Source organism: Erythrolamprus reginae, chromosome 11 (genome assembly GCF_031021105.1).
Source record: "Erythrolamprus reginae isolate rEryReg1 chromosome 11, rEryReg1.hap1, whole genome shotgun sequence".
In the NCBI taxonomy this organism is placed as follows: Eukaryota; Metazoa; Chordata; class Lepidosauria; order Squamata; family Dipsadidae; genus Erythrolamprus; species Erythrolamprus reginae.
The window spans coordinates 3,521,015-3,548,026 of NC_091960.1; the positions used below are offsets into that span (position 1 = coordinate 3,521,015).

The 27,012-nt window shown below is 45.9% G+C and overlaps 2 protein-coding genes across 3 annotated transcripts in view; one reads left to right on the forward strand and one right to left on the reverse strand.

Annotated features, from left to right (window-relative positions):
• B3GNT8 (UDP-GlcNAc:betaGal beta-1,3-N-acetylglucosaminyltransferase 8) overlaps positions 1-12,191 on the forward strand; it is a 32,932-nt gene extending 20,741 nt beyond the window's left edge. For both annotated transcript variants that reach the window (XM_070763667.1, XM_070763666.1), the window contains exon 2: positions 9,697-12,191. In XM_070763667.1, coding sequence (XP_070619768.1) covers positions 9,707-10,981 — 1,275 coding nt within the window. In that variant the 5' untranslated portion in view covers positions 9,697-9,706 and the 3' untranslated portion in view covers positions 10,982-12,191. The remainder of the gene's footprint in view (positions 1-9,696) is intronic.
• Positions 12,192-13,899: 1,708 nt separating this feature from the next.
• BCKDHA (branched chain keto acid dehydrogenase E1 subunit alpha) lies at positions 13,900-25,871 on the reverse strand. The gene is made up of 9 exons (XM_070764853.1): positions 25,753-25,871; positions 21,794-21,970; positions 21,049-21,135; positions 19,568-19,676; positions 17,938-18,099; positions 17,640-17,846; positions 16,581-16,722; positions 15,759-15,930; positions 13,900-15,536 (listed from the first exon to the last, which is right to left on the reverse strand). The coding sequence occupies exons 1-9, from the start codon at positions 25,846-25,848 to the stop codon at positions 15,366-15,368; spliced, it is 1,323 nt and encodes a 440-aa protein (XP_070620954.1). The 5' UTR covers positions 25,849-25,871; the 3' UTR covers positions 13,900-15,365.
• Between the last annotated feature and the right edge of the window lie 1,141 nt (positions 25,872-27,012).

The window sequence follows — 27,012 nt, forward strand, 5'->3', positions numbered from 1 at the left end:
CATTTTTACAACTAGACATATAGAATCATTTTACAAGAAAAGAAAGGAAAAAAGAGAGAAACTTACAAATAGTTATAAACAAGAGGGCCATCCTTCTTCTCTCTTCACTATCTTATCCTTGCAGGTATCTGACTATATTTACTGCATATCGTATTGTATGAGTGTTTACGATCTTATCTTTTGGCGTATTGCAATTTTATCATCTTGATTTTAAAAAATTCTTCATTTGGAGTACTGTAATTGTATGTTATGGCTGATATAATTCGCCTTTACAAATGAGCTCATCCAGAGTTTTAATCTCTTATATTGTTTTTTATTTATCTATTTCATTCGATTGATAAGCTGCCCAACTCCAGACAGATTCCGATGGGTTAGGTGTCGTCCCCCCCCCTCCCGGGCGCAAAGCAGTGTACTGGGGCCCCTGTGACAACTCAGAATAAAAATGTATATGGTAGATTAAAATTATATTTCTCTTGATTTTATTGTCATGTTAGTATTCAATGCAAAAAAAATGCAATCGAACGTAATAAAGACGTTGCTGTGTTTATAGGATGCAAGGTGCATCGAAGGATTAACGTGCAGAGATTATTATGGGGCCCCTATTCCCGTGGGGCCTGAGGGCAAGTGCCCACCAGGCCTCTGCATTAAGGCACTCCTCTATGTGGTTGTGTGTGCGTGTGTGTGTGTGAGAGAGAGAGAGACAGAGAGACAGAGAGAGAGAGAGAAAAAGAGACAGAGAGAGAAAGAGAGAGAGAGAGACACACACAGAGACAGAGAAAGAGAAAAAGAGAGAGCAAGAGAGATACAGAGAGAGACAGAGAGAGAGAGAGAAAGACAGACACACAGAGAGAGAGAAAGAGAGTGAAAGACAGAGAGAGAGAGAGTGAAAGACAGTGAGAGAGAAAGAGAGAGAGAGTGAAAGACAGAGAGAGAGAGAGAAAGACAGAGACACACACAGAGAGAGAGAGAGAGTGAAAGACAGAGAGAGAGAGAGAAAGAAAGAGAGAGACACAGAGAGAGAGTAAAAGACAGAGAGAGAGAGAAAGACTGAGACACAGAAAGACAGAAATAGAGAGACAGAGAGAGAGAGAGTAAAAGACAGAGGGAGAGAGAGGAAGAGAGACACAGAGAGAGAGAGAAAGAGAGAGAGAGGGAGTGAAAGACAGAGAGAAAGAGAAAGAGAGACAGAGAGAGAGAGAAAGACAGAGACAGAGAGAGAGAGAGAGACAGATACAGACAGAGAAAGAGAGAGAGAGAGAGACAGAGAGAAAGAGACAGAGACAGACAGAGAGAGAGACAGAGAGAAAGAAAGAGAAAGAGACAGAGAAAGAGAGAAGGAAGTTAGTGGAGGTAAGGAACCCTCTGTGGGGAAAAAATTCAAGCACAGGTCAGGCTCCAGAGAAACCTCTCCTGAAGGGTCCAAGGAGAGACAACATGGGGAGGGCAAGGGGAGGGTTAGGTTGCCAAGTCTACCTCTCCAGAGCCAGGGAGGAGTTGGCACCCTTGGCATTGGGAGGAGGAGGAGGAGGAGGAGGCTCCGTGGGAGAGAAATGAAACCAAAAACCAGCTTTGAAGTGGCTTCTTTAATTGGTCCAGGTTCTTTCCCTCAAAAGACCCTCCCTGCACTGGGGGAAGAGACGGGCCCGTTTTAATACGCCTTTTACAGCTTCTTTTCTCTATCACACCATACTAGGACGAGGGGGCCTTCCCTAAAGCTCATAGGTGAGAAGGTGAGGACAAATCAAGGGAAAGATTTCTTCCCTTGGTTGATGGGATTCCCTTCCAGAAGAGGTCATGACAGCTGTCAGCCTGGAGAGCTTCAAGGCAGGATTAGACAGATTCAGGGATGCCAAGTGTATCATAGGTGGTTATTGAAATGGATGTCCAAGTGCCACATCTATGTTGGTTGAGGCAGGCAGGGATCCCTTGGGTCCCATTTGTAGGGGGTCAAGGGAAAGAGAGGGTCTTGTCTTCTCTTTCTGCTTAAGATCCCCATGGACAATTGGGGGGCCACTGTGGGACACAGAAGGCTGGACTCGGTGGACTTTGGCCCGATTTAGCCGGGCTCTTCTGATGTTCTGATGTTCTTATGATAGATACTTTACTTTACTTTAATTGGATTTATATACTGCCCCCTCTCCGAGGACTCGAGGCGGCTCACAGCATACACAGAAACACAATAGTACAATTCATCCAATTAATATACATAAAAATAATCTTTAAAAATTCTAACTTTAAAAACTTTCATTAACATCCATTCAATAAATCATTCGTTGGTCAGGGGGAAAGATCTAAGGGACACCAGGGCTGGCGACAAAGATGGGCTTTTAAACTCTTTCAGAAGGCGAGGAGGGTGGGGGCAGTGCAAGTCTCCGGGAGGAGCTGATTCCAGAGGGCCGGGGCCCCCACAGAGAAGGTCCCGCCAGCCGACATTGTTTGGTCGATGGCATCCTAAGGAGACCAACTCTGTGGGACCTCACCGGTCGCTGGGATTTGTGTGGCAGAAGACGGTCTCGGAGATAGAAAGAAAGAAAGAAAGGTAGATAGATAGATAGATAGATGATAGATAGATAGATAGATAGATAGATAGATAGATAGATAGATAGATAGATAGATAAACAGACAGACAGACAGACAAGTGACAGATAGAGATGGATGGATGGTGGATGGATGGGTGGGTGATGGGGGTCAAGTGAAAGGGAGGGTCTTGCCTTCTCTTTCTGCTCAAAATCCCCATGGACAATGGGTGGGCCACTGTGGGACACAGAAGGCTGGACTCAGTGGACTTTGGCCCAATTCAGCCTGGCTCTTCTGAGGTTCTGATGTTCTTATGAGACCGTATTTGCCCCGAATGGGGAAAGAGACTTAATGGCTTCTTGTTTTCGCGGGAGATGGATTTCGTTCCCATGCCAAGAAGCGAAAAACAAAACACGGCCAAATCCCAAGTCCCACCAGGCTCGGAAATGGTTTCTCCGAGAGCACTTAGCAACCCCGAGCATCTTCAATTAACCGAGGAGGCACTTTCCCTCCTTCTGGCTCTCGCTCTCTGAAAAGAATCCGCCTTGTTTGGGTTTGGTCAGCGCGACCTGCTCAAAGGACAGAGAGTCCTTCGTTAGGAACTGTTTGTTTAGTAATCGATTGAAGTTACAATGGCAGGGTGGAAAAGTGACTTGTGACTTGTGACATTCCTTCCTCCCTGCCTCTGTTCTTGTTTTCCTTCCTTCCTTTTCCCTCCTCCCTCTGTTTTGGTTCTCCTTCCTTCTTTGTTTCTTCCCTCCCTCTGTTTTCTTGTTTCCATTCCTGCTCTCCTCCCTCCCTCCTCCTCCCTCCCTCCCCCTCCCTCTTTCCTTCCTTCCTTCCCTTTCCTTCCTCCCTGCCTCTGTTCTTTCCTTCCTTCCTCCCTGCCTCCCTTCCTTCTCACCCTCCCTCTTTTCTTGTTTCCATTCCCTTCCTGACTTCCTCTCTGCCTCCCTCTATCCCTTCCTTTCCTCCCTTCCTTCTGTTCTTGTGTCCCTCCCTCCTCTTCCCTTATCCACCCACCCACCCACCCACCCAAAGTCCTCCAACACACTCATTTACAGAAGGATCGGCTGGTTTCGGACTCTTCTCCAGACATTCCAAAGTTCTCTTCAACTTGACCTGCTCTTTTATTTATGTCCAGAAAAGCTATCAGCTGGCTGCAAACCTTTCCTGCTGGCACATTCCTTTCCCCAGAAAGCTCTTCTGACGGGATGTTTTCTCCTTCACGCCTGTCAGATCCTTCTGGGCTCACCTCCCACCGTCCTGGCACACCCCCCCCTTCAGATACCAACCCTTAAGAGTTGGCAGCCCAGGCAGCCCCTGTGCCTCTGAGGCTGACTCGGTCCAAGCAGCCTCTGCAGGGATTTAGAAACATAGAAACATAGAAGATTGACGACAGAAAAAGACCTCCCGGTCCATCTAGTCTGCCCTTCTGCTATTTCCTGTATTTTATCTTACGATGGATCTTTGTTTATCCCAGGCATGTTTCAATTCAGGTCCTGTGGATTGACCAACCACGTCTGCTGGAAGTTTGTTCCAGGTATCTACTACTCTTTAAGAGGAGGGAAAGAAGGAAGGAAGGAAGGAAACATAGAAATATAGAAGATTGACAGCAGAAAAAGACCTCCTGGTCCATCTAGTCTGCCCTACTACTATTTCCTGTACTTTATCTTAGGATGGATCTATGTTTATCCCAGGCAGGTTTCAATTCAGTGTCTGTGGATTGACCAACCACGTCTGCTGGAAGTTTGTTCCAAGCATCTACTGGTCTTTCAGTCAAATAATATTTTCTCACGTTGCTTTTGATCTTTTCCCCAACTAACCTCAGATTGTGCCCCCTTGTCCTTGGGTTCACTTTCCTATTAAAAACGCTTCCCTCCTGGACCTTATTTAACCCTTTAATATATTTAAATGTTTCGATCATGTCCCCCCTTTTCCTTCTGTCCTCCAGACTATACAGATTGAGTTCATGAAGTCTTTCCTGATACGTTTGATGCTTAAGACCTTCCACCATTCTTGTAGCCCGTCTTTGGACCCGTTCAAATTTGTCAATATCTTTTTGTAGGTGAGGTCTCCAGAACTGGACACAGTAGATGTAGAGGTAGATGTAACACAGTAGAGGATATGCTTGGTTTGTATTTGAGTGAATGATTTTTGATATATAACTTTTATAATGTTTTAGACTAACTATTTATATTGGACCCGTTCAATTTTATCAAGGATCTGGTGCAGAGCCAACCACAACAGAAAGAGCGCAGAGAAGAGCCACAAAGATGATTTAGGGGACTGAAGGCTAAAACACACAATGAACGCTTGCAGGAACTGGGCATGGCTAGTTTAATGAAGAGAAGGACCAGGGGAGACAGGAGAGCAGTCTTCCAATATCTCAGGGGCTGCCACAAAGGAGTCCACCTATTCTCCAAAGCACCTGAGGGTAGAACAAAAAGCAACGGGTGGAAGTTGAAAACTCGATGCATTTTTAAATTTCCTCTTTCAAATGGAGTTGTTAATAATTTACCAGAAGCTTTTCCCTTTTCGAAAAGATTAGTTTCAAAATCTGTGCCAGTCAAGTGCCGTTTTGGCATGGGCAGGAGGCCATTCGGCTTGGAATTGGCAACACCGAAACTTTTAACGAGCTAATTGCAGCTGTTAAAGAAGGTGCTATTCGAGGGAATTGTTTTTTCTTTATCGCTCTTGCAAAACCTTCTTGCCGAATGGACAGAGGCCGAGGGCCATTGCAGGGATGGAGATGTTTTGATTTATTTATTTATTTATTTATTCTTTGTCCAATATACAATACATATGGAAGAGAATAGACATTAAGTAATATATATGAAGATAGAAAGTAAAAAAGAAGAGAAGTGGATGGGAGGGAGAGAATATATATGATATAAGAGATAAGGAGGGAATATATATGATATATATATATATATATGTAGATAGATAGATAGATAGATAGATAGATAAGGAGAGAATATGTATGATATATGAGATAAGGAAAGACAATTGGACAGGGGACGATAGGCACATTAGTGCACTTATATACGCCCCTTACTGGCCTCTTAGGTACCTGGAGAGGTCAATCGTGGAGAGTCTAAGGGAGAAATGTTGGGGGTTGGGAGTTGACACTATGGAGTCCGGTAATGAGTTCTACGCTTCGACAACTCGATTGTTAAAATCATATTTTTTACAGTCAAGTTTGGAGCGGTTAATATTAAGTTTGAATCTGTTGAGTGCTCTTGTGTTGTTGCGGTTGAAGCTGAAGTAGTCGCAGACAGGCAGGATGTTGCAGCATATGATCTTGTGGGCAATACTTAAATCGTGTTTTAGGCGCCGCAGTTCTAAGCTTTTTAGACCCAGGATAGTTAGTCTGAATCGATTTTTGGAAAAGAACAGATCTTTTCCAAAACTGCATTTTATTGATTGATTGATTGATTGATTTTGTCCATTACACAATGAGGGTTTCAGTGGGTATACACATAGTAAAATACATAATGGAGGTTATAGAGGATGTACTCATAGTAAAATACATCTAAGAAAGAATAGAAGAGAAGAAATAGGAATAGAACATATCAATGAAAGAATAGAAGAAGAGATATAGGAATAGAAGAAAGGTATAGGAGATATAGGAGAGCAATAGGACAGGGGACGGAAGGCACTCTAGTGCACTTGTACTCGCCCCTTACTGACCTCTTAGGAATCTGGAGAGGTCAACCGTGGATAATCTAAGGGTAAAGTGTTGGGGGTTTGGGGATGACACTATGGAGTCCGGTAATGAGTTCCACGCTTCAACAACTCGGTTACGGAAGTCATATTTTTTACAGTCAAATTTGGAGCGGTTAATATTAAGTTTAAATCTGTTGTGTGCTCTTGCGTTGTTGCGGTTGAAGCTGAAGTAGTCATCAACAGGCAGGGCGTTGCAGCCTATAATCTTGTGGGCAACACTTAGATCATGTTTAAGGCGTCTTAGTTCTAAGCTTTCTAGGCCCAGGGTTGAAAGTCCAGTCTCGTAGGCTATTCTGTTTCGAGTGGAGGAATGAAGGGCTCTTCTGGTGAAGTATCTTTGAATATTTTCAAGGGTGCTCATATCTGAGATGTGATACGGGTTCCAAACAGATGAGCTGTATTCGAGGGCGGGTCTGGCGAAAGTTTTATAAGCTCTGGTAAGTAGTGAGGGATTGCCAGAGCAGAAGCTACGTAGGATTAGGTTTACAACTCTGGAAGCCTTCTTGGCTATGTTGTTGCAGTGGGCTTTGGCGCTTAGGTCTTTTGTTATTAGTATTCCGAGGTCTTTAACCGAGTTAAATTAAATAAAATTAAACTAACCGAGTTGCATTAAGAATATTCTTAGCTTCTTAAGACAGGGTTTTCGCTTACGTAACCCTTACGTAGCAAGATACTTGGCTTAAGGTGCCATTAGATTATTCTTCCTGTTATGACATCTTGCATTTAATGACTATGTTTGGGGTGGAAAGAAAAGCAGTAGGCTGGCGTAATGGAATAGCAGATCGCTTGCAAGCTCTTTAATCTTCTCTAAAAACTACTTTTATGGGCTAAGCAGCCGTGTTAGAGAATAGAAGAATGACGGGAGGGCATGAAAGCAGCATTCCAGTATTTGAGGAGCTGCCATAAAGAAGGGTGTGTGTGTCAAATTATTCTCCGAAGCAGACAAGAAAAAAAAAAGGTGGATGGAAACTAATCAGGGATAGAAGCAGCTTGGAATTAAGGAGAAACTTCCTGACAGGGAGGACAATTAACCAGTGGGACAGCTTGCCACTGGAAATTGTGGGTGCTTCATCACTGATAAGTTTTTGGGAAGAGACAGGGCAGTCACTCGTCTGAAATGGTTCGAGATTCTCCTGCTCCGAAGTCTCTCATTCTATTCTATTCCCAGAATTCTATTCCCTATAAAGCCCTTCATGGCATCGGACCAGAATATCTCCGGGACCGCCTTCTGCCGCACGAATCCCAGCGACCGGTTAGGTCCCACAGAGTTGGCCTTCTCCGGGTCCCGTCGACTAAACAATGTCATTTGGCGGGACCCAGGAGAAGAGCCTTCTCTGTGGTGGCCCCGACCCTCTGGAACCAGCTCCCCCCCAGATATCAGAGTTGCCCCACCCTCCTTGCCTTTCGCAAGCTCCTTAAAACCCACCTCTGGCGTCAGGCATGGGGGAATTGAAATTTTCCCTTCCCCCTAGGCTTATAGAATTTATACATGGTATGCTTGTTGGTATGATTGGTCTCTTAAATTGGGGTTTTTTAGATTATTTTTTAATATATTAGATTTGTTACATTGTCTTTTTTATTGTTGTTAGCCACCCCGAGTCTTCGGAGAGGGGCAGCATACAAATCTAATAAATAAATAAATAAATAAATAATAAATAAATAAATAAATTCCCCATGCTGGCTGGGGAACTCTGGGAGTTGAAGTCCGTGCATCTTAAAAATTCTCAACGTTGAGGAACTCAACGTCTTCAAATGGGTGAACAGTGCGGTCAGAGTAGAAGGCTTGGCTGCATAGCTAGAGGTATAACAAGCAGGAAGAGGGAGATTGTGATCCCGCTGTATAGAGCGCTGGTGAGACCCCATTTGGAACAACACTGTGTTCAGTTCTGGAGACCTCACCTACAAAAAGATATGGATCAAATTGAAGGGGTCCAAAGACGGGCTACAAGAATGGTGGAAGGTCTTAAGCATAAAACGTATCAGGAAAGACTTCATGGACTCCATCTGTCTAGTCTGGAGAACAGAAGGAAAAGGGGGGACATGATCGAAACATTTAAATATATTAAAGGATTAAATAAGGTCCAGGGGGGAAGTGTTTTTAATAGGAAAGTGAACACAAGAACAAGGGGACACAATCTGAAGTTAGTTGGGGGAAAGATCAAAAGCAACATGAGAAAATATTATTTTACTGAAAGAGTAGTAGATCCTTGGAACAAACTTCCAGCAGACGTGGTAGATAAATCCACAGTAACTGAATTTGAACATGCCTGGGATAAACATATATCCACCCTAAGATAAAATACGGGAAATATTATAAGGGCAGACTAGATGGACCAGGAGGACTTTTTCTGCCGTCAGTCTTCTATGTTTCTATGTTTCCTTCCTTCCATCCTTCCCCCCCTTCCCTCGCTCTTTCCCTCCCTTCCTTCCTCCGAAAAAGGAATAGGTGCTTGGAATAAACTTCCAACAGACGTGGTTGGTAAATCCACAGTCACTGAACTTAAACATGCTTGGGATAAACACATATCCATCCTAAGATAAAATACCGGAAATAGTATAAGGGCAGACTAGATGGACCAGGAGGCCTTTTTCTGCCGTCAATCTTCTATGTTTCTCTGGGAAAGTGAACCCAAGAACAAGGGGGCCCAATCTGAGGTTAGTTGGGGGAAAGATCAGAAGCAACATGAGGAAATATTATTTCACTGAAAAGAGTAGTAGATGCTTGGAACAAACTTCCAGCAGACGTGGTTGGCAAATCCACAGTCACTGAACGTAAACATGCCTGGGATAAACATATATCCATCTTAAGATAAAATACAGGAAGTAGTATAAGGGCAGACTAGATGGACCACGAGGTCTTTTTCTGCCATCAATCTTCTATGTTGCTATACTAATAATAATTAATAATAATTTATTGGACTTGTATGCCGCCCCTCTCCGAAGACTCGGGGCGGCTCACAACAATAATAAAACAATATAGCAGTAAAACAAATCCAATATTAAAAAACATATATAAAACTCCAGCAATTAAAACCATACAGCACATACATACCAAACATAAAATATAAAAGCCTGGGGGAGGATGTCTTGGTTCCCCCATGCCTGGCGATATAGGTGGGTCTTAAGTCATTTGCGAAAGACAAGGAGGGTGGGGGCCGTTCTAATCTCTGGGGGGAGTTGATTCCAGAGGGCCGGGGCCGCCACAGAGAAGGCTCTTTCCCTGGGAGCCCCGCCAAACGACATTGTTTGGTCGACGGGACCCGGAGAAGGCCAACTCTGTGGGACCTTATCGGCCGCTGGGATTCGTGCGGTAGAAGGCGGTTCCGGAGGTATTCTGGTCCACTCCCATGTAGGGCTTGTTGTATGAATCCAGTTTCTAACCGTAGCACGGATTTTAATATCTGCCTTTCTCCTCTCTTTGCATGTTGACTGCTCGTTCCCTGCTACCAGGAGGAGAAAAATGAACATTTCCCGCTGCCTCTCGATCGTCACGGCGTTGCTAACCCTGGTGGCTTTAAAGGCCTACATCGAATGGACGGCCGAGCAGGAGGAACGCTACCCCATGTCGCACGCCGTTCGTTGGCAAAGAGACTTCATCACTCCCAGCCAGCCCTTCTGGGAAATCTCCCCGTCTTTCATCTTCCATCGCTTCAACCTCTCCTTGCAACAATTCCGCCACAGCATCCCACGGGCAAAAGCTTACTGGAACGATAAACAATACAAAAACTTCCGGGCATTGGAAGAAGGTTCGTTAGCCAACGCTTCCTGGAACAAATGCCCCACCGCTGATGTGGAAGAACTGGCCGCCAAAATCAAACATTTCCACTCGTATCCGGAACTTTATAAAAATTTCATTCTCTACGGGGATTGCAGGAATTATTCCCTCCTGATCAACGAACCCCGTAAATGCACCGATACGAAGAACGGCACCTTCCTGCTCTTGGCTATCAAATCCGTACCGGGCAATTTCGCCGCCCGCCAAGCCGTGCGGGACACTTGGGGCCAAGAAGGAGAACCCGGCGGTCTGGCCGTCCGCACCGTCTTCTTGCTGGGCACGGCTGAAGGGCAGCTCGGCCCCCGCCTGCAACACCTGGTCCAATTCGAGAGTCGGAGTTTTGGGGACATCTTGATGTGGGATTTCGAGGATACTTTCTTCAACTTGACCCTAAAGGATTCCCTCTTCCTGCGCTGGACGCAGGACCACTGTCGGGACGTCCGTTTCATCCTCAAGGGGGACGACGATGTGTTCATCAACACCCCGAAAGTCTTGGGATATCTCAGCTCGGTGGATACCAACAAGCCCCTCTACACAGGGCAGGTGATGTCCAACGCCTCTCCCTTCCGGGCCCAACGAAGTAAATACTACGTCCCAGAATCATTTTACGTGGGGCCGTATCCAGCTTATGCGGGTGGCGGGGGCTACATCTTTTCCGGATCCCTGGCCCCGTGGCTCCTCCTAATTTCCAGGCACGTGGCCTTCTACCCCATCGACGACGTTTACACGGGGCTCTGCTTCCAAGCTTTAGGGATCCCCCCTCAACCCCACGCCGGCTTCATGACCTTCGATATTGCCGAGAAGGATCGGGAAGACCCCTGCGTCCATACCCAGTTGCTCTTGGTCCACCGGCGCAGCCCGCGGCAGACCCTCCATCTTTGGAAGCAAATCTCCAATCCAAATCTCCGATGCGGACCTGAGTCGTTGAACCCCAAAGGGGAACAGCCGCCGGGATTCTGACCGAACTGGGCAACGGATGGCGTGGAACTAATCCGTCCCCTGGGGTACAACGAGGAAATGCTGAGGCCCGATTAGTGTACTTTTGAAGGACAGGAGCTGGGGGATGGACACCCGTTTTCGGCCTGATCGACGCGGTTGCGATCGGCTATTCTGAAACTCCATGTTCTTTGCCATTCTGGTGGACGACAGAGCTGATCCAACAGTCCAGGAAGCGCCATTTACACCTCTAAGAACCGTCCTTATTTTTCCACCAGGCTGGTTGGAAAAGAGCCACAGCATCTATCTGACCATAGCCGAGAATGTGAGGCCTTCCCCTGTTTGATGTCCTCCCAATAGGCCTGGATTTCTAAAAGGAACCGTCCTCCACATTTGGAGGCAACTTAAGAGGATCCTGGAATAGAAAATCCAGGCTAGCTGGCCCAACCTGCCTGGATTGCAGAGAGCGAAGTATTGTCCACAAGTGTTTTTATTCTTTGGGGTCTGAACCCTTGGGGGGCCAATCCCCCTCCCACAGCTGGAGGAACCAAGCCACTGAGGCTCGAAGCCGATTCTAAATAACCACGTGGGTGGAAGGGAAATGGAAATAAGGCCCTGTAGAATTAGGATCATAAGCGACGATAGCCGTGGTGGAATGCAGTATTACAAGGCTAACTCTGCCGACTGCCAGCAGTTCGATCTTGACTGGATCAAGGTTGACTCAGCCTTCCGTCCTTCCGAAGTCGGTCAAATGAGGACCCAGGTTGTTGGGGGCAAAACGCCGACTCTGTAAACTGTTTAGAGAGGGGCTGTAAAGCCCCGTGAAGCGGTATACTGTATATGATTATTGCTCTTCCTTTAATAATAATAACAACAACAGAGTTGGAAGGGAATTTGGAGGTCCTCTGTTCCAACCCCATGCTTGGGTAGGTGTTCTCCCTCCTTCGCATGTTGTGCAGTGGTTAAAATGCAGGCTATCTTTGCCCACTGCCAGCAGTTCGATCCTGACCAAGGTTGACTCAGCCTTCCGTCCTTCTGAGGTCGGTCAAATGAGGATCCAGATTCTTGGGGTGAGTGGGTGGGTGTCCAAGATGCTATTGGTAAATATAATTTGGATCCTCAGATAGTTTTGGTGCCCGATAGGATCTCCTCCTCTGCTCCACCGATCCTGAAGCCTTTTGACTCATCGACTGCTTCTGTTATCTCCTCCCAAGAATAAAATCTTGTTCATGCACTTTGGATGTCCAAACCTATATTATCCTTCACCTGTCAAACAGTGTTCAGGTACTGCAAGGCTAAGAAGCCGAGATAGCAAAGGGGAGAATCTGTAGATCGGTCAGAAAACTTGTTTGACACCTGTCGAAAGAAGCCAAGAAATGTACTGTACTTGCCCTCCTTCAAAGCACATTACGGTTAGCCCTCAATTTACGACCACCGTTGAAATTTTCCGCTGCTAAGTGACATATCTTGAGTTTGCCTCCTTTTAAAATTTTCCTTGCCACTAAGTGAATCAAGACAACGGTTAAATTAACAACCTGGTCATTAAGTGAATCTGGGTTTCCCCCATTGACTTTGCTTGTCGGAAAGTCGCAAAAGGGGATCAGGTGACCCTCCCCGAGATGCTCCAACCGTCATCAATTCATGTCAGTTGCCAAGAATATCGATAAAATTGAACGGGTCCAAAGACGGGCTACAAAAATGGTGGAAGGTCTTAAGCATAAAACGTATCAGGAAAAACTTCATGAACTCCATCTGTCTAGTCTGGAGGACAGAAGGAAAAGGGGGGACATGATCGAAACATTTAAATATGTTAAAGGGTTAAATAGGGTTCAGGAGGGAAGTGTTTTTAATAGGAAAGTGAATCCAAGAACAAGGGGGCACAATCAGAGGTCAGTTGGGGGAAAGATCAGAAGCAACATGAGAAAATATTATTTCACTGAAAGAGTAGTAGATCCTTGGAACAAACTTCCAGCAGGTGTGGTTGGTAAATCCACAGTATCTGAATTTAAACATGCCTGGGATAAACATAGATCCATCCTAAGATAAAATACAGGAAATAGTATAAGGGCAGACTAGATGGACCAGGGGTTCTTTTTCTGCCGTCAATCTTCTATGTTTCCTTCCTTCCTTCCTTCTCCTCCCTTCCTTCTCTTTCCTTCCTTTCTTCCATCCTTCCCCCCTTCTTTCCCCCCCTTCCTTCCTTCCCTTTCCTTCCTTCCTTCCTTCCTTCCTTCCTTCCTTCCTTCCTTCCTTCCTTCCTTCCTTCCTTCCTTCCTTCCTTCCTTCGAAAGAGGAATAGGTGCTTGGAACAAACTCCCAGCAGACGTGGTTGGTAAATCCACAGTAACTGAATTTAAACATGCCTGGGATAAACATAGATCCTTCCTAAGACAAAATACAGGAAATAATATAAGGGCAGACTAGATGGACCACGAGGTCTTTTTCTGCCGTCAATCTTCTATGTTTCTAGAATCTTGGTTTTGATCAGGTGACCACTTAGATGCTGCCACTGAAAACTCCGAAGTGTGAAAAACGGTGTTGTGTTACTTTCTTCAGTGGAGTTGTAATTTGGAACATAGAAACCTAGAAGATTGACGGCAGAAAAAGACCTCCTGGTCCATCTAGTCTGCCCTTCTACTATTTCCTGTATTTTATCTTAGGATGGATCTATGTTTATCCCAGGCCTGTTTAAATTCAGTGACTGTGGATTTACCAACCACATCTGCTGGAAGTTTGTTCCAAGTTGCTAAATGAACTGTCGTAAACCGAGGACTATCTATTTCCTGCAAAGCACCCCTAGTAAAAGCTCTTGATTTATTTTACAAGCAGCCAGGAAACCTACGCTAACACACAAACACACACACACAACATGCTGAGAAGAACATTTTGAGACGTCGCGGGGCAGATGGTGCCTCTCAACAGGTATTCACACAAAGGCACCGTTGGCCAAAATATATATATATATTTATTGATTTTTTCCAACTTGTCCCATATGTGCAATTAGACAGGCTGGCATCCCCCCTGTTATTCCTTTTGAACCCACAATAATTGTTATTTTCAGTTGTAACAGCTTTTGAGCAAGAGGGAAGGAACAGCGTGAGTCCCACTTTGGGAAGGCGCCTGGAGAGAAAAATATATATGTGCCAAACATCCATAAAGAGACGTTTTGAACTCGGATCCCTGCATCTCTCGTTCTCACAAACCTATTTATTTTTAAAGCCACCCTCTGCACAATTTTCCAGCCTCTCCCCAGGCCCCTTCTTGAAGCCATTTGCCCCCCAAAGAAAATCCACAAATAGTACAACCGTTTTCTCAGTAAAACACCCCTTTAGCATGTGGATAAATTAGCTTTAATCTATAAAGCAACAAGTTTAAGGCAGCTGCAATCCATCGCCATTGAGCTGGGGAGCTGGTTTTTGTGCTTTTAAGGAAGGTATCTGCGGCCTTTTCCAACTTTTTGTGCAAAATAAAATAAAATAACCCTAGCTGGATCATATGAGACTATTCTATCCTTGAATGTTAAATCTCTAAAGTTCCCACCACCCTTCTGTAAAAAACGCCTAACCACTGTTATTATTGTTAGATCCTGACAAAGCAGTAGCTACAAGGAAAAAAACTTTAAATTTTAAAGCCAATTTAAAAATTAGGGGAAAAGGGACTTTTCTTAAAGGCCAGTGAAGGCAGGTCGGAGTAGCAATCAAAAACTGACAGCTAGGGTGACGAGGGCTGGTCTGAATCGTAAAAAGACGAATATGAAAATGAGTGCCATTATATCTCTGATCCCAAATAGTGTCAGCCCAGCTCTATATTTTCCAAAAACCCAGAAGGAGAGGAAGCGTCACCAGATCCAGAAACCAAATTTAAGGCGAAGTCTTCGAAGCTCAAAGCAGGCGGAAAGGACCCCCACCCCACCTCCATTCTAAATTAAATGCTTGACCGTTAAAACGCAGCATTGATAGTCCTGGGCATGTACATAAAACACACTTAGCAATGCATTAAACCTCCTTTTCACCGTGGAGTCCCAAATCCCCCATTTAAGTCCCACCAAGCCCCTGAATGTGGGGTCTCTCTCTCTCTCTCTCTCTTTTTCTTCTTTTGGGCTGGTCTTTAAAATAAATAAATAAAAACGAAAATGAAAGGCAAGTCGAACGACAGAAAGCAAAGCGAGAAAACCCCCCAAAACTTGATGGGATCCAGAGATAACTCGGACCGGAAGCGAAAATGATGGATGGATAGTAAGAAGGGTAGGCATCCCCTCAACAAACGAAGAGAAATTTTGACGGGGTGACCCAGGTGGGTGCTGGAGATGCCAACAGGACCGCCTGGCATCCTGGAGGGGGCCCGCCAGCCCTCGGGGTTGGGGTGGTGGAAAATGGGAGGCGAGGAGGGCGTCCCGCTAGGTCGAGATTCACTTCTCGTAGTGATCCAGAGGGTAATGTTCTCCATACTGCTTCAGGTGCCGTTCCAGAGACGTCTGCTGCTTGGCGATGTGCCAGGGCATCTCGCTGTAGACGTCGGAGAAGAGGAGCTGAGGTTTGGGCTTCAGTTTCCGCTCGGCCTCCTCGAGGGCTTCCATCACCTGGAGAAAGCGGGGTGGGGGATGGGAAAACACAACAGTGAAACACAGAATTGGAAGGGACAGCACAATGGCAACCCGGAAGTGCGTTTTTCCGAACTTCCGGCTTGTCCGTTGGGTGATTTTTTTTGCCTCTGGAGATTCAAGAGAGCTTCCCTGGAATGTCCAGAGGGCGAAATGGCCTTTCCCAAGGCCGAAAATCAGATGGCCGGCACGCGCACTGACCCGTTTGCGCGACTTCTTCCGCCAGCTCTTCTCCTGCTCCTCGTCCCACCAGTTCCGGTGGACCATGTAGTGACGAAGCCGTGAAATGGGGTGGTCCTGTTTGTCCCAGTAATTGACCTCGTCCACCGAGCGGTAGGCGGAGCTGTCGTCGCTAGTGCTGTGGTGCCCGATCCTGGGGGAACGAAACAAAACCAGGGCGGGAGGTAGGGGCAAAGTAGATTTTGGCCGGTCACCCCCCTTCCCTTCCGTCCTCCTGGCCCGACCTCCATTCCAGCTTTTGTCTCCAAACCAGTGAAGAGTTGCCAGCTCCCACTGCTACCGGTGCACCGCTCTATGTTTCCGAGCAAGATTTCGCCGCTACATCACACAGTCCTAGGTGCTTGGGAAGCGCCCGACTGGTGATGAAATACGAAATCCAGCATAGTGATCTCGTTTGCTGTGTTGTACTGACATAATAATAATAATAATAATAATAATAATAATAATAATAATAATTATTATTATTATTATTATTATTATTATTATTATTATTATTATTATTATGCACAGGAAGCAAAATCTCACGAGGGGAAGGGCACATTCGCAAGATTTGGGTGGTTTTTTTGCATGCACGGAAGCCAATAAATTGCCCAAAGTCGCCGAAATCTCACCCGCCCACGCGTCCTCTCACAAGATTTTTCTTCCTGCGTATGCGCTGAAACAAAATCTCGCTTGGGCGCACGCACGCCAGTCACCCAGAGCTTCGCACCCAGCTTCATTTTCGCTACCGCAACGCTGTCCCCCACCGTCCCTGGTAGGAACCCAATACCGCTCCAAACCTACCTGTAGGTCATGGCTTCAATGAGGAACGGCTGGTTCTCGGCAACAGCTCGGCGCCGGGCTTCTTTGGTGGCATTATACACGGCGAAGATGTCGTTGCCGTCCACACGGATGGACTGGATGCCGTAACCGGGACCCCGGGCAGCTGGAGGTTTCAAGCAGAGTTATCGCCACAGTGAGACGCTTGTCTTGTTCAATTGACGTGTTTAAATTTTTAAATAAATGAGTCCTCGGGGAGTGGGCAGCATATAAATTCAGTTAATTAAATTAAATTAAATCAAATTTAAAATCTAGATAATAATAATAATAGTAGTAGTAGTAGTAGTAGTAGTAGTATGCCGCCCCTCTCCGAAGACTCGGGGCGGCTCACAACAATGGAACAATACAGATACAAATCTAATAATTAAAAACTGTAACTAAAACCCATTACCTTAAAAACAATTGATACTACACAATCATAAGCACACATAACTTTCAATGGTCAGAGGGGGGGAGAAGGGGGGAGATCCAGGAAGTCTGAAACGGGATGAAACGTTCCCGCTTCGCTCGTGCCTGTCAGTCATTGGAGAGCCGGTCGCAAAGGCGGTGCGAGGCTCCGCCCACCCGTCCGCCCGGCGCCATTTGAGTTCTTTTACCCTCGGCGGAGTCTCGCGCTGCCTTCGCAACCGGCTGTCCAATGAGCGACAGGCGCAAGCAAACTGGAAGCATTTCGCCTTGCGTTGCAGCATCCCACGTGGTCACGGGATTTACATTCGGGTGATTGACAAGTGACTCACAAGTGACTCACATTTATGACGGGGGCAGCATCATAAATCTCCTTTTGTGGCCTGACAAGCAAAATCAACGGGGAAGCCAGATTCAACCACGTTACTAAACCATTAACAACCACGTTACTAAATGAATGACTACGATTCCCTTGAACAAGAGACGAGGGCCTGGCAAAACTCCCTGAACCGACGTCTCTCTTTAACGACATAAATTTCGGGTTCGACAGCGGTCGTAAGTCGAGGATGTCCTGCAACTCCCTTCCCTGACATGTGTGTGTTTGTGTGTGTGACTCACCAATTCCATCGCCCCGGTATTGTTCGGAGGTGGGCGTGGAGATGGCGTAGCCGTTGTTCCGGCAGAAGAAGATCACCGGGCACTCGAGAGTGGCGGCAAAATTGAAGCCGGCGTGGGCGTCCCCCTCGCTGGACGTCCCTTCGCCGAAGTAGCAGATGACTATGCGGTTGGTGTTGGCCCGCTTGAAGGCGTAGGCGGCCCCCACCGCTGGGGAGGGAAGGAGGGAAGGAGCGTTAATGTTTTGGGGAGGCAGGGGTCTCCAGAAGGGAAAGGGGGGCTCTTGACGGTGGGGCCTCACCTTGGGGGATCTGGGTGGCCAGCGGGGAGGAGATGGTGACGAAGTTCAAGTCTTTGCAGCCGTAATGGACCGGCATCTGCCGGCCTTTCCCGGGATCGCTGGTGTTGCCGTAGCATTGGGCCATAAACAGATCCAGAGGGTAGCCCCTGTGCATCAGGACACCTGTGGGGAGAGTGGGAGAGGGAGAGGGAGGGAAGGAGGGAGGGAGAAAAGGAGGGAGGGAGAGAGAGACCAGGTTAGAGGTGGCTTCTGGCATTAGATTGGCTTTGACGCTGTGCCAGCTGTTGTGGTCATCTTGTTTGTGTTTGGGGAGGATGGGAGGTAATAAAAGGAATATATGACATCAATCACAAAATAATAGGGATAAAGTGAGATTTCTTCTTCCCTCCCTCTTCCCCTTTTCCCCGTTCCTTCCTTCCCTTCCTCCCTTCCTCTCTACTTTCTTCCTATCTTCCTTCCTTTCTTTCCTCTCTCCCTTTCTTTCTTTTCCCTTCCTCCCCCCCTTCCTCTCTTTCTCTTTCCATTTCTCCCTCCTTCTTTCTTTTTTAATAAAATAAATAAAATATAAAATAAAATAAATTAATAAATTAAAATAATAAATTAAAATAATAAAATAAAATAAAATAATAAAATAAAATAAATAAAATAAATAAAATAAATAAAATAAATAAAATAAATAAAATAAATAAAATAAATAAAATAAATAAAATAAATAAAATAAATAAAATAAATAAAATAAATAAAATAAATAAAATAAATAAAATAAATAAAATAAAATAAAATAATAAAATAATAAAAACAAACACCCTCCCTTTTCAACTGCCTGTAACCCACCACACCTGGGCTGTTGGCCCTTCCTTAAAAGAGGATGCATTTCCCCTTAAACGAAGCTGCAGGTGGAGCTTCATTTCAAGAAGGAGGCCGCCACTAAGGAGGCCACGCCGCGTTTGATCTGTGCGTATTCCTGGTACCTCCTCCGTCAATGACAGATCCAAAGTCCTTTGACATTGGCTCGCCTTCAAGAGGTTCCAGAGGCTATCGTGCAAAGGGTGGCTGCTTTAAACAGGCGCCGGCTGGTACGACAAGCCCGCTCCCCAAACCACCTTTTGGGCTTCGGATCCAAGCTCTGCGTATCTCTACGCTCCAGATACTAACAACGTAAAGGGGAAGGAATGTCAAAGTTGGACAGTTTGGTCTAGCGGTTAAGGAACAAGTTACAAGCGAGGAGGTGTGAGTTCTAGTGCCACTTTAGCTATGGAAGCCCTCTGGGTGACATTGGGCCAATTACCAGGAGACGGTGAGTTCTAGTCCCACCTTAGGCATGAAAGACAGCTGGGGGACTTAGGGCCAGCCACTGCCTCTCAGCCCAACCCACCTCGCAGGGTTGTCATTGTGGGGGAAAATAGGAGGAGGAAAGTGTGTTGGATACCTTCGCTGCTTTGTTTGTCAACATAGCAAAGGCAGGATACAAATAGAAAGTAGAAATTATTGCACACGACATCTCAGGGGAAAAAAACATTCCAAACTCGTAAACCAAGATCCTAGTCCTCTGCTGTGAAATGCTGCCCCCTGGTGGCTGCTGAGCGAAACTTGAAGAAGAAGAAGAAACAAGTGCCTAGCAAAGGCTCACCTGCTTCTCGGTACTGCCCGAAGACCAGGTCAGTGTCATCCAGAGCTGCGACGCTGCCGACGTGCGTGCCTTCTTCCCCGTAGTTGGTCATGTAGAAGGAAATCCGACCCTGGGAACAAAAACCTCAGAACTGAAGCCTAAAAGAGGCTGATAAGGGAGAATATTGGCAGTTCAGGATTGATATGCTTGGAGGCGTTTCATTACCAAACTAGGTGACGTCATCAGGGCTACAAGGGGAGTGGGGTTTGCGGAGAGGAAGAGGAGGAGAAGAAGGAGGAGGAAGAGAATTGTGGTAGTGTCCAAGCTTGGCTGTTTTCTTGCAGATGTTTTACCATCAAACTAGGTAATGTCATCAATTACACAAGGGGAGGAAGAGGATTGTGGAGTGCTTGGTAGTCGCCAACCTTAGCTGTTTCCTTCCACACGTTTTATTACCAAACTAGGTAACGTCATCAAGGCTACAAGGTGTTGTGGTTAGCTCTGGCCCAGCTCCTGCCCCAAGGACTGTGGATGTGGGGGAGACATCCACATGCTGCAGGCCTGTTTTGCCCCCCCCCCGGTGGAATCTGCTGATGATGGCTCCTCTGACCAAGAAGACATGAGTGACAGGGAGGAGGAGAGTGTGGCAGACAGCTCAGAAGGAGATCAATTCTCTAGCTCCTCCTTGGATTCAGAACAAGAGTTAAGGATACAGCCACGCATGCGGAGAGCGATGCATAGGCAACAACAACTGAGAGATTATTATCAAAGAAAATGAGGCCACCGGTGGTTGGGTGGGGCTGTGGTCATTAGTGAGGCTGCTATAAATAGCAGCCTGTGGGTTTGGCCATTGTGGAGGATTATCTGATCGTTGTGTTTCGTGACTGCTTTACTGACTTTGACCTTTTGTGTGCTGATTTTTCCCCGCTTTGAAACTAAACCAGGGCAAAGTGTGTTTCACTTTGTGAAAGAAGAAGGACTGTGAATTGCCTCACAGCTGCAAGCTAAGTATCACAGAACTGATAAGGGACTTGTACAAATTACCAGTTTGTTTGGAGACCAGTGCTCTTTGCTCTACCAAAAGAGGGCTTGGTTTAAGGGAATTTTCATTATAAAGAATATTGTTTTGAATTTTCAAACGTGTGTGTGTCTGAAATTTGTACCTGTGAATTTTCGGGAGGAGTCTACCAGAGAGCCCGACAGAACACAAGGGGAGTGGGGTTTGCGGAGAGGAGGAGCAATAGGAAGAGGAGGAGGAGGAAGAGGAGGAAGAGGAGGAGGACTGTGTTAGTCTCCAAGCTTTGGCTGTTTTCTTGCAGACGTTTCATTACCAAGCCATGTAACACCATCAGTGCTAGTAAAAGGAGTGCCGTTTGCCGTCAGTTCATATTCTGGCAGCCTGGACCCCCCCCAACCCTCGTCTTGGACCTGGATGCAAACTGGCACCCAGAGATCCTCTGCCCTGGTCTCCCTCCCTCCCTCCCATCCTCTCCCCCCTTCACCTGTCTCTGGGACTCGTAGAGGATCCGATCCATGGTGTTGAGCAGCGTCATGCTCTGGTAGAACTTCAGCACTTCCTCCTTGGAAATCTGCGGAGGGAAGACATCGAAAGTCTGGCTTTTTGGCATGTTTTGGGGTGGGAGCAAGTAACAGGGAGGAAGAAGCCTGGGAAGAATTTTTTCCAAGCCTTAAGTCTTTGCAGGGTTTTTTTTCATTGTTCTAACTTGCTCCGAGTAAGTTTCTTTCCAGCGGCATACAAATCTAATAAATAAATAAATAAATAAAATAATAACGTTGCCACCTCTTACCGGCTTGCAGGCTCTTTCATTGTTACTCTCTGCGAAGAATGTTTTCCAAGCCCTAAGTCTTTGCAGGGTTTTTTCCATTTCTCTACTCGCTCCGATTGTTTCTTTCCAGGTGCTAACAATGTTCCCAGCTTTTACCAGCTTGCAAGCTCTTTCATTGTTACTCTCTACAAATAAGGTTTTTTTTAAAGACCCCAACCAGGGGATAAAATAATGGGCTGAAGCTGACCAGACAAAGGACGCTGGCCAGATGATTACCTCATAAGCAGATTCTTTTCCCTATTTTCCTCCCTAAAAACTAAGGTGCGTCTTATACTCCGAAAAATACGGTATTTCTTGCTGGACTTTGTGTAAATAATAATCCTTTTGCCTCCATCAATGTTTCCAGCGTGTGTGGGTTTGCTTTCTAATAACTGATCCAGACGGACCGAATAGATCTCACCTGGGGATCCTCACTGGGGTTCACAATCTGGCCCTGCCGGTCCATGACGCGGTAGATGGGGATCCCCGAAATGACGTTGGGTTGGATGAACTCCAGCTTGTCAATAAACACGGCCGAGGCTCCTGGGAACTGCGGCTTCTCTTCCAGGGAGGTGAATTCCTGCTGGCGAAAACCTCCCTGGGTGAAGAACAGAAATATAGGATTGTGAAAGGGATGGCGATGAGCACAGCTGCCCCACAGCTGGCTTGGGAGGGCGACCCACCGATCAGATTTACAGGGAGTTCTCGACTTTCAATGACTTTGTGGGCGTTGCAAGTATGTACTGTATATCTCCAAGGTGCCATGGCAGAAAAGACACAGCTTTGGGAATTTTTTAAAAAAAGGATTAATCAGGATTAGATAGGAGATAGAAGGAAGAAGAAGGGAGGGAAGGAGGAAAAAAAGAAAGAAGGAAGGGAGGGAGGGGGAAAGCAAGTAAGAGAAAGAAAGAAAAAAGAAGGAAAGAAGAAGACAAAAGAAGGAAGGAAGGAAGGAGAAAAGGATAGGATAGAAAAATAAAGAGGGAGAAAAAGAAAGAAAGAAAGGAAGGAAAAACAAAGAAGAAAAAAGAAGGAAGGAAGGAGGGAAGAAAAAGAAAGAAAGAAAAAGGGAAGGAAGGAGATAGAAGGATAGGATAGAAAGATAAAGAGAGAGAAAAAGAAAGAAAGAAAGAAAGGAAAAAGAAAAAAGAAAAAAGAAGGAAGGAGGGAAGGAGGGAAGAAAAAGAAAGAAAGAAAGAGGGAAGGAAGGAAGGAGATAAAGCAAAGAAGGAAAGGATAGAAAGAGAAAGAGAAAGAAAGAAGAAAGGAGAAAGAAAGGAAGAAAGAGAGAGAAAGACAGAAAGACAGAAAGAAAGAAAGAAAGAAAGAAAGAAAGAAGGAGAAAAGAAGGAAGAAAGGAAGAAAGAGAAAGACAGACAGAAAGAAAGAAAGAAAGAAGGAAGGAAGAAAGGAGAAAGAAAGAAGGAGAAAGGAAGGAAGGAAGAAAGAAGAAAGGAGAAAGAAAGGGAGAGAGAGAAAGACAGAAAGACAGAAAGAAAGAAGAAAGAAAGAAAGGAGAAATGAAGGAAGAAAGGAAGAAAGAGAAAGACAGGCAGAAAGAAAGAAAGAAAGAAAGAAGGAAGAAAGGAGAAAGAAAGAAGGAGAAAGGAAGGAAGAAAGAAAGAAAGAAAGAAGAAAGGAGAAAGAAAGAAGGAGGAAGGAAGGAAGAAAGAACAAAAGAAAGAAAGAAAGAAAGAAAGAAAGAAAGAAGGAAAGATCCTTTTTACTGGAAAGCCAGCATCTATGAGAATGATTCCACAACCCTATAAACTACGGTAGATTCAGCTGAGAATGAATGACAAGCTCACAACAACCCTCCCCCAAAAACTTTAACCACTAGGCCTTCCACATGAATATGTCTGCTACTGTTTCAGCCTGCTCCTCATTCTCTCTCCAAACTGAAAACTTCCCCAGTGGTTCCCGATGAAGAGCTCCCTTGCAGGAGAACTTTGCATTCACAAACCAAAAAACACCTTTGTGCGCATAAAAATACCCTCTCCATTCCTGCCAGGGAAAGCCGGGGAGAAGCCTGCCCTGCCTCCAACACGCCCCCTGAAAGGGACCAATGGGAGGAGGCGCTCGTCTGACCATTTCCCTACTGCCGAGAAACCCATGGCTGCCCCCCCTCAAGGTGGACGACACCCCCTGCCTGCAATTGAAACTGCTTGTGTGCGAAAAAACATAGGAGCATAGAAGATTGATGGCAGAAAAAAAACCTCCTGGTCCATCTCCTCTGCCCTTCTACTATTTCCTGTGTTTTACCTTAGGATGGATCTATGTTTATCCCAGGCATGTTTCGATTCAGTTCCTGTGGATTGACCAACCACGTCTGCTGGAAGTTTGTTCCAAGCATCTACGACTCTTTGAGTCAAATAATATTTTCTCATTCCAGAGTGCACTCATTTGTTTAGAGTTGGAGGAGTGGGCTTTGACCCTGGGGAGGGGGGCACACTTGGCAAGTGGTTTCTCAGAAGGAAATCCCATTGAATTCAGTGTGGCTCACTCCCCTGGAAGCTTCCACACCGTTTGCAGTTTTTCATGCGCAAACAGTTGGGTGGTTCGTGCAAATGGTCAATGCAAAATGATGGATTTGGGGGTGCATTGATACTCTCTCCGAATAAGATGTGATCCCATTAATGTCCCATTAATGAATCCCATTTAGATGTGGTCTAGGACCAACCTAGAGACTAGGAGATGGAGAGTTCTAGTCTCATCCTAGGCATGAAAATTAGTTGGATGACTTTGGACCATTCACCAGGAGATGGTGAGTTCTAGTTCCACCTTAAGCATGAAAGTGAGTCGGGTGACTCTGGACCATTCACCAGGAGACAGGGAGATCTAGTTCCACCTTAAGCATGAAAGAGAGTTGGGTGACTCTGGACCATTCACCAGGAGACAGGGAGTTCTAGTTCCACTTTAAGCATGAAAGAGAGTTGGGTGACTCTGGATCATTCACCAGGAGGCAGGGAGATCTAGTTCCACCTTAAGCATGAAAGAGAGTCGGGTGACTCTGGATCATTCACCAGGAGACAGGGAGATCTAGTTCCACTTTAAGCATGAAAGAGAGTTGGGTGACTCTGGATCATTCACCAGGAGACAGGGAGATCTAGTTCCACATTAAGCATGAAAGAGAGTTGGGTGACTCTGGACCATTCACCAGGAGACAGGGAGTTCTAGTTCCACCTTAAGCATGAAAGAGAGTTGGGTGACTCTGGACCAATCACCAGGAGACAGGGAGATCTAGTTCCACCTTAAGCATGAAAGAGAGTTGGGTGACTCTGGATCATTCACCAGGAGACAGGGAGATCTAGTTCTGCATTAGGCATGAAAGCTAGATGGGTGACTTTGGGCCGATCACCAGGAGACTGGGAATTCTAGTCCCATTTTAGGCAGGAAAGCCAGCTGGGCAATTTGGGTCCAGTCACTCTCTCCCAGCCCAACCTCCCAGGGTTGTTGTAGGGCAAACAGCAAGAGGAAGAAATATGTAGCATGCTCATTGCCTGGAGTTATTGATAAATGTTAATGCAGACGGGCTACAACGAAATAAACTGAAAGAAATAACCTGCATGAATTGAGTGGAACAAGGAACCTTGTCATCCAACAGGCTTTGAGGGCGAAAGATAAAGAAAGGTTACGTACACACCTGTGCCTGGACAAATGTATAGAGCTAAATACATTTGATAGCAAACAAACCTCCCTTTTCCAATCATCGCCACTAATTGTGAGATTATTTATTATATCTTCTACTCGTAGATTGCGTCCCCCTCTAGTTTACTCACTGTTTTTCACTAACCTAACTAGGGACTTCTGGGAGTTGAAGTCCACAAATCTTATATAAAGTTGAAATCCATTGGGTGAAATCTTGGCACAAGGGGCTGAGGAACTGGGAAATCTAGTTTCACGCCCAACGTTTGTGGGTGTTCTCAGCCAGCTTGATGGCGGATGGCCCCCTTGGAGCCCTGGTCACCCCAGACAAGACCCCCTTTGCAATTGCAAGCTACCCACAACGACCCCCAATCCAATGGAGACCCCCCTGCCCCCCATCTTGGAGCCCTGGTCACTCCAAAGACCCCCTTGCAATTGCAAGCCCTCCTAACCCACTGGAGACCTCCCTGCTCCTCCCCCTTGGAGCCCTGGTCACCCCAAAGACCCCCTTACAATTGCCCCCCACAACGACCCCCGATCCAATGGAGACCCCCCCCATCTGCCCCCTTCTTGGAGCCCTGCTCACCCCAAAGACCCCTTTTGCAATTGCAAGCCCCCCCCCCATCAGACCCACTGGAGACCCCCCCATCTGCCCCCCCCCTGGTGCCTCAAAGCCCCCCTTTGCAGTTGCAGGCCCCTCCCCCGGGAACCCCCCCTCCCCGATCCCCCACTCACCCCTCCTGAGCGGAGCCCTCGGATCCCGGCCGGCCCGGGCAGCCGAAGCCCCCGTAAGAAGCCCAGCCCGCCTCGACCCACCGCCGCCGCTGCCATCTTGCCGGAGAGGCGGAGAGCCAGTAAGCCGCACCCCGTCAACGGGCGGAGCGGCCAGGCCTGCCACCCGCCTCCTCCTCCTCCTCCGTCCTGGGCAGAGCAGGGGCGCCCCGCTCGGGATGGAGGAACGGCGGGCAATGGGGCCTGCGCGGGTCCCTGGAGGGCGCCCCGTTGGAGGAGGAGGGAGCTGAGGGGGCGATTGGGGGATATTATTTTTCTCATCGTCCCTATCACCCATCTCCTCCCCTTTATTCATTTATTTATTTATTTTGTCCAATACACAATATAACTGTATAACTGTATAACTGTATAACTGCAACTGGTTGCTTGTAGCCTTAAATTTATATTTATATTGATTGTTTCCTGATTGCTTATTTGTACCCTCTGACAATCATGAGGTGTTTTTTACCTCAGGATTCTTGACAAATGTCTCTTTTCTGTACACTGAGAACATCTGCACCAAAGACCAATTCCTTGTGTGTCCAATCACACTTGGCCAATCAAGAATTCTATATTGTTCTATTCTAAATTCTTATTCTATTCCTGTTCCTATTCTATTCTAAATTCTTATTCTATTCTATTCTGAATTCTTATTCTATTCTAAATTCTTATTCTATTCCTATTCCTATTCTAAATTCTTATTCTATTCTATTCTAAATTCTTATTCTATTCTATTCCTATTCTATTCCTATTCTAAATTCTTTTTCTATTCTATTCCTATTCTATTCCTATTCTATTCTAAATTCTTTATTCTATTCTATTCCTATTCTATTCTAAATTCTTTATTCTATTCTATTCCTATTCTATTCTAAATTCTTATTCTATTCTATTCCTATTCTATTCTACTGTTCTTTATTCTATTCTATATGGATGGATGGATGATGAAGAAATGGACGTAGAGAAAGTGGGAGGGAGGGATAAAGGAAAGATTGATAGATGATAGATATAAATTAAGATAGAAAGGTTAGATACAGAGATTAGACAGAGAGATAAATGATAGACAGATAGAGAGAATATATAGAAAGATTAGAGAGAGAGATTAGACAGATATGGAGATTAGAGAGAGAGAGACAGACAGACAGTTGGATAGACAGATAGATGATAAGACATTTGGATGGATGGATGGATGATAGAGAAATGGATATATAGAAAGTGGGAGGGAGG

Coding starts and splice junctions, on each gene's coding strand:
- BCKDHA (XM_070764853.1), bottom strand. CDS start 25,848: ATGGCAGCGGCGGCGGTGGGTCGAGGCGGGCTGGGCTTCTTACGGGGG. Junction 21,136..21,793: donor ACCCCAGTGAGGATCCCCAG/GTGAGATCTATT, acceptor TTCCCTCCGCAG/ATTTCCAAGGAGGAAGTGCT. Junction 18,100..19,567: donor CGGGCAGTACCGAGAAGCAG/GTGAGCCTTTGC, acceptor CTCTCCCCACAG/GTGTCCTGATGCACAGGGGC.